This window comes from Bos javanicus, chromosome 26 (assembly GCF_032452875.1).
Source record: "Bos javanicus breed banteng chromosome 26, ARS-OSU_banteng_1.0, whole genome shotgun sequence".
In the NCBI taxonomy this organism is placed as follows: Eukaryota; Metazoa; Chordata; class Mammalia; order Artiodactyla; family Bovidae; genus Bos; species Bos javanicus.
Window position 1 is genome coordinate 13,717,285 of NC_083893.1, and position 21,446 is coordinate 13,738,730.

Below are 21,446 nucleotides of genomic sequence, written 5' to 3' on the forward strand. Positions count from 1 at the left end.
GTACTTCCTGCTGCCTAAACTAATGCTGGGCTCAAAGGACAGAGGGATGTCACTGAAGTACTAAACAGCATTTCTAATTACTGAGAAAAGTAACCAGTTGGTAAAAAACATTAAAAAAAAAAAGAGTAATTTAATTCATCTACTACATAGGTAACTAACGAACACAAAGCAAGCTTTCCTAAAGTCCTACAAAATTCTAATCTGAAAATACTTTTTATATGGAAGATACAAATTCACCTACAGATGTCATAATATACAACTACTCGGAGAGGCTAGGTTTTAAAGATTTCTTTACAGTGAGCATTATCAGTTAATGTAGGAAAGTTCCATATAAATTCCCTTCCTCTGAATGAGGAGGAAGCTGAGCCAGCAAGAGGGCTACCATTTTAACTACTCGGGAGGAAGAGAGAAAAACAGAAGAAAAGCAGTAAGGATCTGGTAAAAGTCAACTAAAACCTTCACGGATCTACCTATACATTATGAACTCCATCCTGCTCTTGAAATGTGAGTCTTTGATCAAGGATATGTCTTATCTGGAAAATGTAGTCAAACCACCTACTAAATGTACGACAGTGAATCCTCATGTGAAACCATCCTCTGTAGATGACAAGGACAGTGTTATCTCCCAGGAGCACGTTCTTAACATTTAACGTGAGGAAGATGAGGGTCCCAGAGGTTGAAATTCAGACAGATAGAGGTGACAGCAGGCACAGACAGAGTCTGTGAGGAAGTCAGATATCTCTAAACCACTTCTCTTTTTTCTTTCCCATCTAGTGTTAACAGGGTCTGGCTGGTCACCACAGGGGTGGGAAATTACGAGTTCTGGTAGCCATATCCAAGGGCATTCTGTACTTTGGTTAAGATGTTCTATGCTCTTATGATAACTCAAGTCAGCTCATAAACAACTGTTCCATGAGAACAGTATACTACTATAAGTCTAACCTACACACTGGCTCTTGTGTCCCAGACTAGAGAGGGAAACAAAAATACTGCAGTTGTATGTAGCGTATAGTATGTCTGTGAATTCCTCTCGGTTGTGGTGACCATGCCCTGGAGGTGAATCTGAACCCCAACTTGTTTTGCTCCCAATTCTTCATAAAGATCTGAAAGGGATCAGCTCAACAGAAAGAAAATCATGATGACTCTCCCATCCTGCCTGACCCCAGGGTCCTGTTCCTAAGGTTTAATTAGATTTCAAAGTTAGCCTAAGGCAATGTAGAAGTCCAAGATACTATGAGAGCCAAATGGGACAGAGCAGGAATGAGGGTTCCTGAGGGAAATACTAACACATTCATCTTTTCAGATTTTAAATCATGAATCCAGAAGTTCCATTTCTCCTCTTTGGAAATAACAAAGCAGACAGGAAAGAGGCATATGGCACCTCAGGGTGACAAAGAGGCTTGCACTTCTGAAAGAAAGGAAAATTCAACTCGAAGGTGAACTTTCTGAGTTTACAATTGCAGAGTTGGATCACCAAAGCCGTTCACGTATCCTCAGTAGAGGAAATGCTCATAAGCTTCCACTCTGTATGAGATATTGGGAAGTTATGAATATTTTCAAATAAATGGTATGAACAACCAACTAAGTCTTAGCGATAAGAGTATTTAAGTTGATTAAATCGAGCTGGTACCAGGCTGACTGTTATTACTGTTATGGAGACAGAATCTCATATCTCAGCCTGATAAAGCAGCTTCCTTCTGTGTAGAGAGTCCCAGACTTGAAGTCTGGAGATCTGAGTTTGAGCCTTAGCTTTTTTAATTGTTGTGGTCTTGACTAATCACCCCCTTTGAACTCTGTTTCCTTATCTCTATGATGAAAAGTCTACCACTTACAACCTCACAAGGTTTTCATGAGGATTAAACATATATGAGAACTCTGGGCATACTGTTGGGCACAGAGCAGCGTTCAAATGTTTTGTTTTGTCCAGGGGTTGTTTTTCTTTAACATTTGCTTAACTCACAAATCTTTGCTTAACATTAACTTGGCCTGGTTTCTGCTCCATAAACACCAGTTCATCCCAGTCTTACTTAAGCTTTAAGTTAATGTTATTCAAACTGCCACTGATATGGCAACCTTTGACATCAGCTGCGGGTGAGGGTGTGCTTTCCTAAAGGAGGGAGCTCACAAATACCAATCAACATTAGAAAATCCTTAATCTTAAGGGCAGTGCAGTGAATTAAGTCAGTATGCCAATTCTGGAGTTTATCTGAGACAACTCATTCTGAACTTGGGACTGGGTGAAAGAAAAAGCTTCGAGTGCTGACCAATTTGACATAAGATGATTTCTGTCTGCTACCACTTCACTGAACAAAGAAGATATGGTTATAATACTCCTCCTTCCTAAATCACAAATCAGGATGTGATTCCTAATATGTGTGCCCTACCAGAATGTTTGCACAGAATGTGTGGAATAAATGCTCTTAGAAAAATTCATCATGTTCTCCAGATGTATGCCATACATTAGTGAATATTTACCTCAAAAAAATGTTTTCCTCTAGAATTTCCATAGAAAAGCCATCCTCACAACAGTTGGGGTAGGGGGAGGCAGGGCAGAATGAGGAGAAGAAAATATCAGGATCCATAGCAGAATATTAGGGAGAAAAAGACAAGAGAGACTCATCAGAACAATAGTTAAGAAGGTGAGAGATCCAAAGATGACAGGCAATTGGCAGGCTCCAGGAACTCAAGACTGATCTTTTCTGCAGGACCTGGTCAGATAAACCATCAGGAGGAAGTCATAAAGTGGAGGAACAGCCTCTAACTAGAAAGGAAGACCGAGGGTTTTTAAAGCCTGATCAAAGTTGGAAATGCGTGGCTCCCAAAGCTGGATTACTGAGGCAGCCCCCAAATGAGATGTCTAGGCCCAGAAGCTCGAGTCAGAAGATACTTATGGTTACAAACCAGGGGAGAGTACAGGGACCAGATCCTTCCTTTTCCACTCTTCCCTGGTGGTCTCTCCTCAAAACTCCCAAGCCTGGCACTTACTTACTATCAGAGCAAAGACATGCTGTCAGGAAAGGTTCTCATGCCATAGGGATATGCAACAGGGAGATTTCTGCACTGAGACATGTTGCTTACAACATGTGAATGAAGAGTGGCAATATGCTCTTGCATGTCCAGGTGGTAGCAGGAGGAGAAACAGACAAGAGAGATGGATCACCTCTTTCCTCGTACTGACTCTCTGAAGAATATGTACACTTTAGCCACACGGTGGCATAGCAAGTCTACCCACAGCCTTTCCTAGTGTGGAGGTGGAGAGAGATAGGAAATGGAAGGAAAGCAAGATCTAGAATCAGCATGAGACTTCAGGCAAACCATCCTTGGCCTACCACTGTCACTGACAGGAGTGATGGAAGGGAGAGACAAGAGACAGTAGAAATTACTTGACCTAGAAAAGGCAACAATCAGGCAATCCAACTTTGGGTAAACTCATCGAGATTTTCCATTGATATATTTTCCCACTTTCAGGCTAATTTTTCTAGGCCCCTGACTTTTTTTCCAACCTGAATTTTTAAAAGTCATGCTTGTCGAAAGATCAGAAGGAACAACCTAAACTCAGTCAAGACAATCCACTTAAAACAGGTTGCCTTGTATCTTCAGAAGTGTTTGTGCATTTCTACTTAGTGATAAAGGACTATATTATCATTTATTAGTGATAATGGTCCCTGTCTTACAATGGGAAAATATCAAAGACAAAAAACCTTATGAGATCCAAAAGGATAATACTGTAATGTGCTAAAGGACCATTTCTGGCCCAGGATAAGGTGAAAATCAATCTGGACACACAAAACCTCACTTGTTGAGCACCAGCACTAACACCTAGTTTAAGATCATCTTCTATATAGTGCCTAGAATAGTTCTAAGACCTTCCAGAATTCAAACCACAATACTCCTGGGGAAAAAATGCCCTGAAATATTTAAAAACCAAAAATTGAGAATATTATGCTAAGGAAAATAATTTAGTATTCAATTAATTGGGTTGGTGCTCTATTAGTCCATTCTGAAACCTTTGACTTGACAGGCGATGACCAGTTCAGCAAGAGTGGCATGACGTGCACTTTCTCAGTGCCAGTAACACACTGCGTGCTCAATACATGTTTACTGTTCAAGTGAACTGCACTGTATTCAATTTACAATTGTCTAGCAAAGTCAAACTGAATTCTTTTAAAAACAGTCTTCTATTCCAAGACACACACCAGTCCACAAGGCTCAGTGTATTCCAAAGAAATTCAATTCTATGCACAGGGATAAAAGCTAAAGATGTTAACTCTTTTCATCCAGACTACTTGGCCTCCAATCTGGAAGTCTTGGATAGAGTAAAATTCCAGGATGCTAAAGTAGATTGTTTAGCCTTCTAGAAACTAGCTACATTTATAGGAGGTGCTGGCATGGGGGAACCTTCATTAGACTAAGTGACTACAGATTAATAACCAACAATGGCAAAAACAAAATTTTAAACCAAAACAAATTAGTTTACTTAAAAAAACCGAACTTTGAAATTTATAAAACATGCATTATCTAGGCAGGGAACACAAAGTCCAGTTTCTGACTAGATAACTAAATATAATTCCTGTTTAACCCGAGAACATGTATCATTTTACAGACACAGAATGTTAAAAAAAAAATACAATTCAGCATCTTGGGTTTCCTGTCTTGTGCTGTTAGTGTGATCACACAACAGTGAAAAACAGATTATCACAAATAGAGGTCCATATCTACCCTTTCAAATAATTTAAACAGAAAGAATAAAGGGTGAACAATGTTTAAAAAGGCAATTTAGTTATAAACTATTGTGTCTGTGACTTAAAACAGACATGAGATTAAAGTCAGTTTTGTTATTTTTACAACTGCAGGAATTTTTCTTTCAGAAAACTTTTTTTGCAGATTCCCATCTAAGAAAAAAGGGAAAGAGCTAAGATATTAAAACTTTGCGTTTGTCTTTAGTTGCAAAAAAGAACAGCGAGAATACTAGCAAGGAATATCCTTTTTTTTTTTTAAGAATATATTTGCAGTTTAAAGACTATGAAAGGGGATTTTTCTCCCTCTCCACTCCTAAACATATCAAAAAGCCAGGAATATTACACAGCGCCCCTACTCACACTTTTTTTTTTTTTTTTTTTTTAAGCACAAGCTCTTTAGAAACAAAGGGTTGCATTGGCCCTCATCTCATAATGCTGTTCACGTTTGAGCTGGCCCTGCTTAGACTTTATTCTCTGATGGCAGATGAAGGGGGAAGCATCTCTGCTGCTCTGCTTTCTTTCTTTGGGCAAGTTTGCCACTAGGATGAGAAAAAGACCCAAGACACCTGACTTTCTGAAATACCATAAAATTATAAACTCCAGTCATAATTAATTTGTTGTAAGGTCTTTCAAAATGGAATTATGAATACATCTTTATAGAGACCTAAACTTTTAGCAGTAGCTTGGAGTTGAGATTTGAATAAATGCATTAGGAAAGTTGAGGAACATCCAGAATTAAGAAGTCATGAAAGTCACAGAGCTGTTTCTCAGCTTGCTTTAATGATCTCTGCTTTCTCTTTTACTTTTTAAGCAGAATACTTGAGTCCACTTGTTTACACTAACAGGAGATAACCCTGCCCTTTGCTACTACAGTGGCAATGGCTAGCTTATTTTTTCATCTTAGTTTAAAAAAATAAACTCAGCTATTTTAAAGCACTTTACAAACTTTGTTCTCACAAATAATTTTACTATATTCCACAGGCAATCATACTGATCTAACAAGTGATTAGATTTGTCTTTGGTGCCCCAGTCAATTAAGACACTGCCCAATTCCAGCAGGCACAATTATTTAATCATTGGAAAGGAACTTAAAAAACAAAAAATAGGGGCGCTTTCATGAAGTCAAATTAAAGATGCTCAAATACATAACTCACTTTTCAAAGTATGTAAGAGAAAACCAGGACTCCGTTTTGCTTGGGAAGAGTTCAGTCTGATCTTCAGTGACACAGTTTCTCGCAGGGGTTCGCCCTGTCATTAAGTGCACACAGCTGCACTGGACAGATTTCTGATGGGGTTCTTTTTCTGTTATACATAACAATACTAACTGGCTCACAATGCACACTGCCAAATGCACTGTTATTAGTTTTTAAATAATTGGTTGAACAGGGAATCACTAATTAGAACCCAACCCTCTGAAATAACAGTTTAATGAAATTCACTCTTGCGGCATAAGAAAATACAACATCTTGGCAGAAAACATTTAAGGGTCAGCTCAGTGGAACTGATATGACGGCCTTCTTTTTGGAGATTGTGTATAGCTGACCAGAAGCCTAGAAAACACTGAAGACTGAACACATTGGGGATTGCTGTTGTTGGTTTTGTTGTTGTGGTGTTACTATTTCCACTCACCAGCTCGAAGGGGTCGTGGAACTCCCCCAACAAAGATAGTTTTTCTGGGGTCCAAAGGCTGTGAACCATCCATTACAAAGTCACTGTCACTTAGGTTCCATGGTCGAATTTGCACCTGAAAAAAAGTCGTTTACTTGGTCCTTACTTCATTTCCATTAACCCCAAATGAGAATAAGGTGACTAAAGATAAACCCACTGATTTGTGCATTGTACAACATACACAACCCAAACAAAATCCAGTTATTAGTTAATGTAATCTCTAGACATATGCTGTGAAACCTTCAGAAACCACCTGTGGTTTTAAAAAAGGGTAGTCTTTTATAGATAAGAGTCTGGGTTTTGAATAAGATCCATTTTAACACGTTAAACTGTTCATAACCTGTCACATTATAGCACTTAGCTTTTTAAGAGCTCACCTAAAGAGGGAACAGGAACTTTTAGAATATTTTCTAAAAATTATCTATATGTCTGGCTTTTAAATTATCACCCCCTATAATGAAAACATTTATCTTTCAGCAATATGATTTAACACAGTTTAACACTTATCAAGTTAGCACACAATTACCAGCAATATCAAATACTGAAGGTCACAGAGTTATCTACTTTTGGTTGATCTGATTTTCCTAAATAAGTCCAGTAAAATAAAAGTAAGTCTAGAAATTCAAGTAAATTTTCGAAGAGTAAGAAAAGAAATCTCTATGACATATTTCTTTCTATTTGGTAATATCTCTTCACTGGGACTCTGACTCCCTGCCATAGTTTATACTATGTTATCCTTATCGTATAAAATACTTCACCAGAATCATAAGCTTAAAACATATTCCTATCAATTCATAACTGAACTATCAGAGAATAGCTTAAAACAAAACCACCACCAAAAAACCCTCTCATACAGAAAGGCCAGTTTCAGCAAGGCCTGAAAACCACCTGGCCACACGCTCGAGCAGGCCCGTTGTCAAAGCGAAGAAACAAGCACTGGTTTTTAAGGAACATGCCTCTCCTTTCGCCTCATTGATTAGGATAGGAAACAAAACAGCTGAATTTTAACTTCCTTAGTATCAACACAATGTTTCACTTTTCCCATTGCTCAACCATCAACACTTTAATGCAAGGAAATATATATGACAATTTTTTATGTGGCTTGCCTTATATATTCAGTAGTTCTTCTATTTCAAAGATAAATCTGCCAATGACACTTTCAAAACACCTTGAATCAACTCCAAGACTGGCACTGCTCATTAGAAACAGGCTACACATTCGTTACGACTGTTACAAAATGTACCCCACACACAACTTTTGGAGCTTTTATGACACAGTTGCCTTCACCAGTTACTGGAAGCCATAAAATCTCCACATGGGGGGAAAAGAAAATCTAGTTCTTTCCTTGTAAAATTTGGTCTGTTTGTCTAAATTATCAATCCCTTGATAGTTACCACAAAGACAGATTCACCAATACAATAAAACGTAACTTTCAAATGCCTTCATGAGGGCTCATTATTAATGTTTAACTAAAAACACAGTCTCCTGACACCAAGAAAAAGGATTCTAATGTCAACACACAAAAGACAGGGCAAATCTTTTTCTGTACGGAGCCCTTTTTTCTTCTAGTCTCATCCCTAATAAAGTAGTTAAGGTAGCTTCAGGATCTGGTAATTCTATTTACTTTATGATAATTAAGTTCAATCGTATGGCTCACAAATAAAAACAATTCATGTGTAATATCCATAGTGTTCTGGTTTCATTTAATCAGAAGTACAGAAAATGACGCCTCACACAATAGCTGGAGGTTGCTGCTGCTTCAAAGAATTCTGCAGAAGATCTCAAATCCACCTGCTGAGAGGCTTGACTGCTGCCTCTTCTTCGCTCTAACACCCTCCCCACCCCTTCATTACATCACACACAACCCATTCCCTTACCCTATTCTTGGGAAAAATACAGGAAGAAGACTAGGGAGACAGTAATGATTAACTGTATTCACAAAACCCACATTTCCCAGCTGCCATCACAAAACAGCTCCTCAAAGCTCACGCCACTGCAAATTCAGAGAAATGTCAACACAGGCCAACATCAGCACACTCTACGTGCTAAGCAAGAAATACTGTGGTACTGTTTGCACTGAGAAGTTTCATTCACACTTTAGTTTCTTTCTGAAATATAAGACCATTCTTACTCAGGAATGTTCTCCATCTTCTAAGGTTTATTCTCAGACCTCAGGGTCTAATATTCATGTTCTATCTTTCTGACTTACTCTTTGAATAAATTCTCTGGTCCCAAGACACACATACACACACACACACACACACAAACACATAGGTTTCTCTACTCTTTTAGTCCCATACTTTGTAAGCTGACTCAAAGATTTTGTAGAAAGGAATACAGTATAAATAAAATAACTTTTTACTATCTTTATTTCTTTAATAATTGTTTTTGAGAAATGTTGAAATTAGACCTCTATCTTAATTCAACACAAATTTCCGCTGCCAAAACAACTTTTACATCCACAGTGATTACTCTGTGTGTGTGTGTGTATGTCTTTGTATAACAATTCTTCTACTATGTTGTCAAACAGGCTATATACGCTGGGCAGTAAAAGCCTTAACAACCTAAGGAAAAGATAAGGCTGTCACCAGAATGGTGAAGATTACTTTAAATGAAACTGACACGGTTCCAATACCACTTCCTGAAGAAACCTGATCACATTTGGTTACAAAGGTGACTCCAGGAAGAGGCTATCTGGCAGACAGCACCCACGAGCCCTTTGGCCACGCCACAACCTCACAGGGTTACACAACACAGAACCTCTGTAGGGCCAGACAGGTAGCACAAACATGTCAGGTTACCAGGACAACAGTTAGTAGGCAGGCAGTGACGCTATAGAGTAAATCAGTCCTTTTATTTTGTTTTATATTAGAGTTGATGAACAATGTTGTATTAGTTTCAGGTGTACAGCAAAGTGATTCAGTTATACATATATGCGGGGATCTATTCTGTTTCAAATTCTCTTCCCATTTAGGTTGTTATAGAATATTGAGCTGAGTTCCCTGTGCTATATATATAGTAGGCCCTTGTTGGTTATCTATGTTAAATATAGCAGTGTTAAACCACTCCTTTTAAAGGAAGCAGACACTTCTCTCAGCTAGTATTTATCATTTGCGAATGTATTGTCAGACTTTCCCATTTCTCAAAAATAGCTAGACATTCAGATTTTTATGTGAAACTCCAAGATTTCTCAATGTTTGGAATTCATTCAAATGTGAAAGTCACTTGTACAGGCTAGACAAAATTAACTGCAGGCCAGATCATTTCTGTGGGCTCCAGCCTGTGATCTCTGGTTAGAAAGGTTTAGTTACCACACAATTCACAAAGGAATATTTTGTTCCATAAGCACTTATGAGAGAAAATATTAATACAAAAATGGTTTTCCCTTAGTTTCAGTTTCTTTTTTAACCATGTATTCTGATGGAAGTTCTGGTAAGGACCATAAACCTTCTAGCTGAATTATTAGTCTTCTAAATTTTTATCTTCTGATTTAATAATTGGCTTTGTATAACTATTTATCTCCAAAGGCAAAATCTTTTTAAGGATAAAGGCAAAAACCAAACATAAAGATTGATAGCATAAATATATGAATTTATACCATAAAGTGACTTCAACAGCTTTCAAGAAATCTAAAACAACTTAATACGTAACAGCAACAGTTAGTACTGAGTTCAAAATGGGTCATAAAGCAGTGCAGACAACTTGCAAAATGAACAATGCATTTGTCTCAGGAACTGCTAACGAACATACAGTGTAGTGGTGATTCAAGAAATTTTGCAAAGGAGATGAGAGCCTTGAAGATGAGGAGCATAGTGGCTGGCCATCGGAAGTTAACAATGACCAACTGAGAGCAATCATCAAAGCTGATCCTCTTACAATTATATGAGAAGTTGCCGAAAAACTTAAAGTTGACCGTTTTATGGTCATTCAGTATTTGAAGCAAATTAGAAAAGTGAAAAGGCTCTATTAGTGGGTACCTCATGAGCTGACTGGAAATCAAAAAAATTGTCGTTTTTGAAGTGTCATCTTCTTCTATTCTATGCAACAACAATGAACCATTTCTTGATTGAATTGTAATGTGTGATGAAAAGTGGATTTTATATGACAGGTGGTGACGACCAGATCAGTGGCTGGCCTGAGAAGAAGCTCCAAAGCACTCCCCAAAGCCAAACTTGAACCCTAAAAAGGTCATGGTCACTGTGTGGTGGTTTGTTGCCAGTCTGATCCACTACAGCTTTCTGAATCCTGGCAAAACCATTACATCTGAAAAGTATGCTCAGCAGTTGATGAGATGGACTGAAAAGTGCAATGCCTGCCGCCAGCACTGGTCAATACAGAGGGCGCAATGCCTGAATGCACATCACACAGCCAACACTTCAGAAGTTGAACGAATCGGGCTACAAAGTTTTGCCTCATCCACTATATTCACCTGACCTCTTCCCAATCAACTACCACTTTCTTCAAACAACTTGGCAACTTTTTGCAGGGAAAACACCTCTACAACCAGCAGGAGGCAGAAAATGCTTTCCAAGAGTTCACTGAATCCCGAAGCATGGATTTTTATTCTATGGGAATAAGCAAATGTATTTCTCATTGGCAAAAATGTTTTGACTGTAATGGTTCCTGTTTTGATTAATAAAGATGTGCTTAAACCTAGTTATAGTGATTTAGAATTCACAGTCCGCAAGCACAATTATGTTTGTACCAACCTAATAACTTAAATTTCATTTTATTTAAAACATAGTCATTAATAGGGATAAGATTAGGCTAAGTCCTAGGGGGAAAAACTTAAGAAATATCATACAGGTCATTTATTTTGATAGGATGCTATAACAATATTTCCTAAAAAGAAAATGTCATTGAAAATTTGCAAAAGCCTCTAAGTTAAACAAAAAATGCATTTCTATAGTATCTTTAATAACAGGATAAGAACAGTTTTAGCAAGAACAGTTTTAAACACAAGTATTAGGGCTTCAAGTTCATGACCAAGTCTCCCTATAGCTCTGGAACTCTCTCAGTTCAGACCACTATTTAGAATTTAGACATGACCTTGGTGGGCTATGGTCCATGGAGGTCGCAAAAAGTCAGACACAACTGTGTGACTAAGCACACACTACCAATAAATAATGCTATCTTGAGCTCACTTTGCAAATCTCATCCTATACCTGCTCTGGTCCTCTCCTTAGGTTACAAATACCTACCACTTGAATGGTTCTACTGTGTGGTGCCTTCCTTTTCATTTGCGGGGCTCAAGGCAGCTCCAAAGTGCAACCAAACTGTTCAGAGTCAACAGTGCAACCTGGTGGTCAGTTTAGGAAATTACCTGACCAAACCCCTCTTTCAGGCCATTTATTCTCTCCCACAAATTACCCATAAAGCTTATATTTCAGCATCCCCCCAACCCGGCCCCATTTCCTTTTTCCTCTTTTCAATACCCTTCAAACTCCTACTCAAGCTCTTCAGGAAAATGTCTCCATTTTTCTCTCCCTAATCCTACAATCCTTTTAATCGACATGAATCAGAAAAACAACAGCGCAGAACCATCAGGACTGCTCTCCCCAGTAAGCAGCATCCCAGCTCTCCTGACAGCCAGGATGAGTCAGCTAAACCTAGGTCTGTGGTCATACAGCTGCAACAGCTCAGCTGTAGTGGTAATGAACCCAAACCCACCCCAGCTGTCAGCAGCTCTATTTTAAGCATCACAGACCTCACAGAATGACTGGAGTGCCCCATAGTATCACAGATAAGCTAGTCTGTGGTTTGTGAGGCATCTTTATCTCATCCACGGTGCAAGGGGTTGTTTTATTATTATGACCACTATAAAACTAAAGAGTCATAACGGCAATAATGGTGGTTAAGACTCTTCAAAGTATTTTCGTATTTGGTATCTTATCTCAACCTAATTTTTACCACATAATGCCCTAACAAACAGCTCAGCCACCTTTGAGGAGTTTCGGTGCTACCTATTATTCTCAAATACTGTCCTCCACCCAATGGAGAGGAAAAGGAAATGCCCTCCCTGTATCTTCTACAGTTAAGTGGCCAGAAAGGACTTAATAGCTGCTCAGAGTCATTGGCCTTGATATGACTCCCGTACTCTGGGCAGGTCTGGGGCCACCAGGCAGAACTCCACTGGGACTCAAAGCAAATGAAGATTATTCCTCAGACACCAACAGGTTGCCAGCCCTGGAGAACCTCAGCAAAATAGCCAGGATTCTTCCTAGACAGGAACCCAAAAGTAATCCCGGGAAATTCTCTTACACTCTCCTACGATGCTCCAAGGCCCACCAGCAGTGTCAGGAAATAGTGCAGGTACAAGACGGAAACTGCTGCCATCTTTGCCAAGCTGCACAGCCTGATGCACAGAAACCACAGGCTCCACTGGGACCTGCAGTTACTGCTGAACAATTCGATTGCCCTTTGTATAGCTAAGAGTCGGACACAACTGAGTGACTTCACTTTCACTTTTCACTTGCATGCATTGGAGAAGGAAATGGTAACCCACTCCAGTGTTCTTGCCTGGAGAATCCCAGGGACAGGGGAGCCTGGTGGGCTGCCATCTATGGGGTCGCGCAGAGTCGGACACGACTGAAGCGACTTAGCAGCATACTGTTTCATAAGGGCACCCAGTACAAAAATAGAGCATGCATAAACTGTGCCCCCAAAATGGTAATGTACACCTTCTTGCTCTATACTTGATATAATATAGCCATTATCAATTAGATGATATGATTAATATCTGGACTTAACATTCATAAGATTCAAGGAAACACCTTCCTGCTCCAGGTTTTGCAGACTCCCTCAGGAACACCTACATGTGTGTTAGTCACTCAGTTGAGTCCGACTCTTTGAGACCCCCATGGACTACAGCTCTCCAGGCTCCTCTGTCCATGGAGTTCTCCAGGCAAGAATACTGGACTGGGTTGCCATGCCCTTCTCCAGGAGATCTTCCCAACGTAGGGACTGAACCCGGGTCTCCTGCATTGCAGGCAGATTCTTTACCATCTGAGCCACCAGGGAAGCCCCCAGGGACTCCTGATCATTTTGCTGTTTGGCTCCCCTGCCCAACTACTGTCTATAATACTTCTATCATAGCACCTTGACTCCTTACTCCACTTACTGTTACATGGCTACTTCTCTCCATTGGACTCCAGGTGCCTCTAAGGCTGAGACCACTTCTCTGTGTGGGTCCCGACTGCTCAGCACAGTAGCCAAGCCTTAGTGAGTGCTCTGAGCTCTTCAGTATAATGGTGAATTAATGAAGGTTTTCCCAAGGGGCAGACAGTGGTGCTGTAAGAACCTGTCCAGCAGCTGTCCCTCTATAGCTGCCTAATCACTCTCCTCACTCCACCAAAAGCTACCTTCCAGAGACATGGAATTATTGTACGTCCACTCACCAGTGGGTGCCCCAGGGCTTGGGCCTAATTTGTGAAAATTTCTGATGCCACCAGGGGACCCACTCAGTGATCAGAATTACCTAGTGCTTGTCACCACTTCTGATGTTCACACATCACTTAGAAAGTATAAGCATAACAGATGATTTCCTTTTGAAAGGAAGGAGAAACTAGCACTTTTGAGCATACACTGCCCCACTGTGCTAGGCATTTTACACACACCGTCACATTGAAACTCACCATAACTGTTATGCTATAAAATTATCCCTACTTTAAAGACAAAGAAACCTGTCAGTGTGAAACCAACTCAGGACTGAAACAGGTTTCTCTGACCCCAAGTCTCTCTTTCTGCTGCAATGATGTCGTGTGCCTGCAAGGCTCCCTGTCCTCCAGGCCACTGGCCGCCAGCTCTGCTTCGCAAGAGTTTCCTTCAAAAGTCAAAATACATTTTCATTTGTGAGCAATTAATCTCTCTCCTTTCCAATCTCATATGGCCTGTTCTCAATGCATTAAGAAATGACCCATGGACTCTTCTTAAAGCTAACAGAACTAGCAGTTAGAAAAGCTCGAAAATGATTTAACAATGAAGCTGGCACTATAGTCAGCTATTTTAACTTCTAGGTTCATAGCCTCAGGCACTCGTACTCTGCAGCCAGACAATTTTGTCCAACGTCTACATAAATGTGTATTTTCGGCTCCATGGTGCTAGGGCAAGGATGTTGTCCCTGGCATGCTGTTCACTGAAACTCTTGAGAGGAATGTACACATAAAAGCTCAAGTTACCTAAGTTTTTCCTGGGACGAAGCCTACTCTTTGAGCGAGCTTCACGGAATACTAATTCCACCAGAATCTTCACAAGTATAATCCCCAGAGAGGTATATAATATGCTGGGTTAAACAATCTTACACACATTTACTTATTGAAAAACTCCTTAGAACTTTAATATATCAATGTTTCCCAAATGTTCTTGGCTATGGAATCTTTAATTAAAGGAGAAAGTGGATATAAAATCTACAAAAGTGCCCAGTAAGCAACACCTGTTATTATTAAGAGCAAACCTTCTTCTGTCAGTGATCCTTTCAAGAGATCAGTGTGTGATGAGACAAGTGTTCTTCAGAACACACTTTGGAAAACACTGAATACAGTCCTTTAGGGGATGGGGTTGGCTATTTCATCCCCTGGTTACCATCTTGTACACTGGAACTGCAGCATCTTTTAGGCTTTTCTAGAAAGGAATAACAACTTCAAAGACTTAAGCACTACGAAACTCTGGACCCCTTTGCAAATTCAGAGATTCAGGGAGAAAAAAAAAAAAAAAAAGGACTTATGAATAGGAAGTACTTCTGTCAGTAGTTTAGAGGAGGAATTCTTTCTTTGGAGAAATTCTTATGATGGGAGGTGCCCAAATCAGGAATTTACCCTGAGGACCCAAGGAACAAATAAATAAATCAAGATCAGAGTGCTGAAGATTTCCAAGGTTGAGATAGTACACAAAACCAGATTTGATTGAGTCACGATAAAATTATTGTCTTAGGAAGTAGTAGGTGGGGAATGAAAGAGTTTGAGCAAATATACCAAAACCCAAGGACTGAGGCCATCAATCAAGATTTCCCAATTAAATTTCCCTCTATTCCCTTCATACATTGGTGTTCCATCTGAAGTGTTCTGCATTCATACCACACAATTTCTCATTTCTGTGTTCGTACTGTTAAGTTTCTCCAAAATGTCTATTCCCCGACATCTCCACACTTCTGGTCAATCTCCAAACTCCCTTCATCCTTTAAAGCCCCATTTAAGTGACACTTCATCCAAGAAGCTTTCTTTCATCACTCATGGTACATATGAATTGTTCAAAATAATTAATCTACATTTTATCTTCATCGTAGTCATTATTTTTATTAATTTGACAAATATCTGAGAACCTTTTATGCACCAGGCTCCATAAATTTGTGTATTTACACATTTTTTTTTAATCTACTCATTATACTATTAAGCTTTTGAACACTTGTTTTTATGTCTGATTCAAAGTATTCTGATTCACAGTAACCAACACTAAGGCCTTGTCCCTAGTAGGCACTCAAATATGGTTTGAAGGGAAAAAGGAGGGCACAGCATTTTTTAAAGTTATATGTGGGCTGGAGATAGCTATAATAGAAGGTATGATTCACTATAGGATGGTGCAGTGATCAGAGAAGGCTTTATAAAAGAGATGACATTTGAGAGGAGTCTGAAAATAAGGGTAGGAATTAGAAATTGAAATGGGGGCAGAAATACTTTAGTTAATTGGAATATGGGGTTCAGGAGGAAAGCAGAAAAAGTTAAGGTTGGAAAAAAATTTGAAGTCAGACTAGAAAAGTGTTAAATCCTAGGCAAAATAATCCTGGTTGTTTTTGTAACTTAAAAAAGTGACTAAAAAATTCTAGAGATTCCTCTGATATATAAATGCGAGTAGGAGACACTGGAACAATAGATTAGGTAGAATTAAAACTTAAAGAAATAAACCAGTTTCTATTTCCAGTTTCCTTTCTCCACCATTTGTTTTTCAATTTTTGTCTTTCTAGTTTTAAGTGGATGGCCTGAACAATACCCTGAAGAACTGACCTTATATAAGCACACATCAGTTTGGTAAGACAGTTTTAAAAATATATAGCAATGTTGATCCGTCATGTTTTAGGAAATTTATAAATTGTGATTGTGCTATAAATTTTAAGGAGGAACAATTAAGAAACTTCTCTGACACTCCTTTGGTGTTTGCTATCCCATATCTCTGGCCAAAGTGCTCCATAAGTTAAGAACCATGACGTCTTCCTCCTCATCTCCTTTTCAGGGTTACTGTTTTCAGCCCCTCCATCTGTTAGACCCTCCCAGGTTTCTTCTTCTATCAGTCGGCTGTCTTGAACCTTGAGGTTCAGCCTATTTATACATTCAAAAAGTAGAGTCCCCGTAACAAGAGGGACCACTGTCACAGTGTCTGCCTGCTTCACTGGAAGCACAGACAAGGACTCAGCTGTCCTCAGGGATGCCTGGACATGTGAACTATGGAACTGCTCTTGCCAGAGGAGGGGAAGAACAAACACAAATCTAGAGACTGTGCAATTACTCCTGCTCTTGCCAATTTGTCTTTCATTCTTTAAGACTGAGGGATCCTCTGCTTAATACTCTGTAATGGACTACATGGGCAAAGAATCCGAGAAGAGTGAATATATGTATATGTAAACCGATTCACTTTGCCATACTCCTGATACTAATACAACATTGTAAATCAACTATACTCCAAAAAAACTATAAAAAAAAAAAAAGACTGAGCAGTCAATTATCAGGCCATAAATACAGTTTCTTTTGCCATCTTTCAGGATCAGACCTAAATATAGAGTAGTCTGAGTGGAGTCATTTAATGAAAGGTAATCACTGACCAGAAATAGAACTACCTGAAATCCACTAATTATAGATTCATTTGAGTTAAAAAACAAACACAATCTTAGAAAGGGTAAGTAAGGGGAAAGCTTTTTATCAGGCACTGTATTAGGAAAACCATTTATTAACCTAATCCACACAAAGGAAGCGGGAGGCTGATTTGTGGAGAAGGGAGAGGGCAAGGATAGAAAATCTGTGAGATCACTCTGGAACACGGTGTATATTTCTAAGGAGAAATTCAGGGAGGACTGGAGAGAACTAAACAACAGAATGAGGGCACTAAGAACCTGAAAGGCGGCCAAGCTAAAAAGTAGGAAAAGCAGGACAGAGTCACAGCTCTGGTCTGGTGAGTGACCTCTAGAAGCTGACCTTACCTCAAGCTATTGCCCAGGTCCTCATTTACTCCCAAAGGTTCAACCCAACTCTCACTTTCTGTGGGAGCATCCAAGATGAGGTGGAATGTACTGAAATCTGGGCAGGGGGAGGGGGGTGGAAATGGGGGGAAGTGTGGCCAAATAAGGCTGGGAGTGGAAGATGCGGAGCTAAAGCCAAGAAAGAGAAGGTTTCAAAAATGGAGCCAAAGAGCCGGAACCCAAAATGGGATCCAGTTCATTAGAATTACAGGCATTTGGGGACTTCCATGTTTCCCATGCTAAGTTTTATTTAAATTGCTTATGCTGGAAATTCTGAGTATGCCTGGGTCAAAGAAATACGTGATCAGCGGCCACCGTTCAGAACTCACCAAGCTCCAATAAAACTGCTTCATTTGAGCTCAGAAAACGGAAACTGCAATAAGGCAGAAATTCGTAGAGACACAAACAATGGAAGTTAGTTTCCCTATAAACATTTCCAAAACAGATAATTACACTATTTAATTTCAAAAGTCCTTCATACCAAGGGTAATATGCATGTTTGGCATGAAAATATTCAACAGTAATAGTGCTGCCTCCATACCACCTCTGCTCATCCCCTCTCACAGGGACGTCCAGTCCTGGTGTGAGCTTTCCCTGGTCAAGCACACGATCCGTCTCCTCCTGCACAGCCAGGGACACGGCCCTGCTACGGTACATAAGCTCCATCTGCTCCTCTCCAGGCTCCTCCCCTCAATCCATCAGTTTCTTCACCTCCTATGGGTGTAACTCTCTCAATATGTACCTCTACCTCTCTGTCATTTGATAGATACAAACACATCTCAAATCCCCGTGTACAGTGTACAATCAACCCCACCTTAACACTGCCGAGCTCACCCTCACACCTCTTCCGCTGATGTGTCAGTGGCAGACTCTCTGAAGGGTGACCATTTCCCCCTGACATCTGACCCTGCCAAATTGCGCTCAGTCTGTCTAATTTCATATTACTCCAAATAGGTTTACAAGTTACTGCAGCTTTCTTATTATTATCTCAGAAGAAACACACTCCCATTCCAGTCAGTCTCCATGTCTCCCTCAACACAGCCTCTCCATGCTGTTTAAATTAAGACCAAAGTTAACAAAGGCTCCCTACTCTTTTTCCCAACCTACTATTTTCTACTGTTTTTCTGTATAGCTACCTGAATAGCTACCCTATCCAATGTTGTTTACTGCTGTTATAGAAACTGGATAATGGCCCTAGAAATTGAAAATTACAGAGGTACTTTCAAACTTGCTAAAATCCTTGCCTCTTCTTCTGCATCAATCATTGTGACATGACCCAGGGTTCCCTTTCCTTAGTAACTCGCTCTTTGGCTTTACATGCTGCCTTCTCCCTCTTACAGATGGCCAGTCCTGGCATCATTCTTCTGCAAACAATTATAAACCCTGTTCTAGAGTCACTGTTTTTTTCAAAAGATGTTGTCAGTAGATAAGCTCTGATCTCGCTCTCCCCAGTCCTCTAGCACCATGTAGGACTAGCAGCACTGTTTGGGCAAGTACCCAACCTCATCAGAGGCTTTTACATACTTTTTCCTCTTATCTGAGCCTCTCAACATCCCAGAGAGGAACTCTTGGTCTTCTCATTTTATCAGTGAGGAAACCAAGTCACAGCAAGGATTAGGTGACTTTATGCAGTCAAGCAGATATTTAAATGCTAGAATCAAGACTCAAACTGGGAGCTTTACATCCGACCACAACTCCTTCCCCTACATGTTTCTGAGAGTAAACCTTGCTGTTAACCAAGCCCACACCTCTGGTTAAGCCTTACAGGGGATGCTGCAGGGCCCGTGGTAAACATGTGCCTTGCCCCTTAGTCCACGCTACTGTTTTTACTCTATTTCCCACTCCGAGCATCAGGCCTTGACACACAAGTCTCACCCCTCTCCCAACCGCCTCAGGGATCACTGTATTGTTGTTTAGCCACCAAGTCGTGACCGACTCTTTGCGACCCAGTGGACTGCAGCACGCCAGACCTCCCTATCCCTCCTCACCTTCTGGAGTCTACTTCTGCTGTATTATTCAAGTTTTTTATTCTGCCCTGAACAGTCTTGCCTCTTTTCCACTGATATCCCCTCTGTCAGGAGAAAGGAAGTAGTCTTCCTTTCTCACCCAGTGACTTATTCACTCACACTCTTTGGCTCAGAAACCACAGACTCAATCACAAATTCTGTAGAAGTGTGCATTATTTACGGCTTTGGGTCCATGTTCTCCATCTTTCCCCTCCCCTTCTCTGTTTGAAGCTATCCACTCTAGAGTGTAAGCCCCTGGCCCAGAAGGCTCTATTTAGCCAGCTGTGGGTACCACCCAGCACAAAGCTTTGCATTCAAAGGCACATAAACATCGAAGATTTTGATCTTTTATTTTTAAAAAATAAATAAATCACTCCTGCTCTTGATCTGAAATAATGACAGAAACCAGCTGCCAAAACCACTAAGGGCATTATTTACCTCAATTCAGAGTTTCTCAATAGGAATTAGCTTAAAAGAACTGTAAAGTGAAAGACAAGGGCACATTTGTTTACATGTAGTCTCAAAGGTATAAAACCAAAAACTGAGAAATTTGTTATTAGTTCCCCGTCAGCAGCAGTCCAGCACTACAGCATAGCGAGGTCACCCTGGGTAAGAGGATCCTAGCTCCCAGTATTCTCATGACAAGGGGAAGGTGACCAGCTATTCTGATTGCATACATGCTCTGGAAAAGCAACAGCTGGCTGCAAGTTACTTACTGGTTTATCCTTGATGGTGGGGCTTGACACACACAGGTACAGTTTCCCATCTTCCTCTAGGCAGGCGTCTATCAAAGCTTGTACCGAGCTCTCTTCCTGGAACAGCAGAAAGGCATAGCCTTGGGGAGACAAAAACAAAAGGGTGGGGGGAGGAATTAGTAAATTAAACTCCAAGTACCAACTAAAAACTCATCTATTGTTTCACTTTGGTAAGTTCTTACTAAAACCTAAGAACCTGAAGTGGGACACAGGGAAGAAATAGTCCCTGAGACCCTCATGTGCCAGGCACTCTATTAGATACTCATAAATTTTACCTTGATTTCTAAAATGACTCAGGGAAGCAAGTTCAAGTCACATCTATGGAGTTTTCATTATATAGTTTGGTCAACTTTAACGAGGGTTGGACACAACTTAGTGACTCAACAACAAGAGGTTCACCACTGGCCTGAGCCACAGCCGCTCTTGAAACAAGCATCACCCGGCCTCCAATTTCCATAAAGCTCTAGGCTTGACACGTGCTTCAACCTGGATGTGTGCTGAAGACACTATGCTAACTGAAAGGAGCCAAGCACAAAATACTATATATTTTATGGAATGCCCAGTACAGGCAAATCTATAGAGACAAAAATAGATTAGTGGTCTACCATCCAGGGCTGGGGGAGTGGAGGGAATAGATACTGTGTTTCTTCTGGGAATGATGAAAATCTGCTAAAATTGATTATGCTGGTGACTGCATAACTCTGTTAACATACTGGAAACCACTGAACCGTACGTTTTAAATGGGTGAACTGAGAATTATATCTCAACCAAAGTTGTCAAAAAAAACAAAAGAAGCTCAACAATAGGCTAGTGTTGTCTTTATATGTCATATCTGATGGTGATGCTCTGTTTCTTCAAGGATATTCTCCTGCCTCACAGCTGAGTACATGATCTGCAAACACGGACATGAGCTGCAGGATGTCCATGGACATGCTGAGCTTTGTCCCATTCAGTAAGATTTACTGAGCAACTGTTACAAATGACACACAATCTACGGATTATGAGGAATAGTGAGAGAAAGAGACTAAGTTCTAGCTGTCTGGAGACTTACACGGTA

General features: G+C 40.2%; 1 protein-coding gene across 9 annotated transcripts in view; it reads right to left on the reverse strand.

Moving 5' to 3' along the window:
• CPEB3 (cytoplasmic polyadenylation element binding protein 3) overlaps positions 1 to 21,446 on the reverse strand; it is a 265,126-nt gene that overhangs the window by 96,799 nt on the left and 146,881 nt on the right. For all 9 annotated transcript variants that reach the window (XM_061402801.1, XM_061402802.1, XM_061402803.1 and 6 more), the window contains 2 exons: positions 20,351 to 20,469; positions 6,369 to 6,483 (listed from right to left, as the gene is read on the reverse strand). In XM_061402801.1, coding sequence (XP_061258785.1) covers positions 6,369 to 6,483; positions 20,351 to 20,469 — 234 coding nt within the window. The remainder of the gene's footprint in view (positions 1 to 6,368; positions 6,484 to 20,350; positions 20,470 to 21,446) is intronic.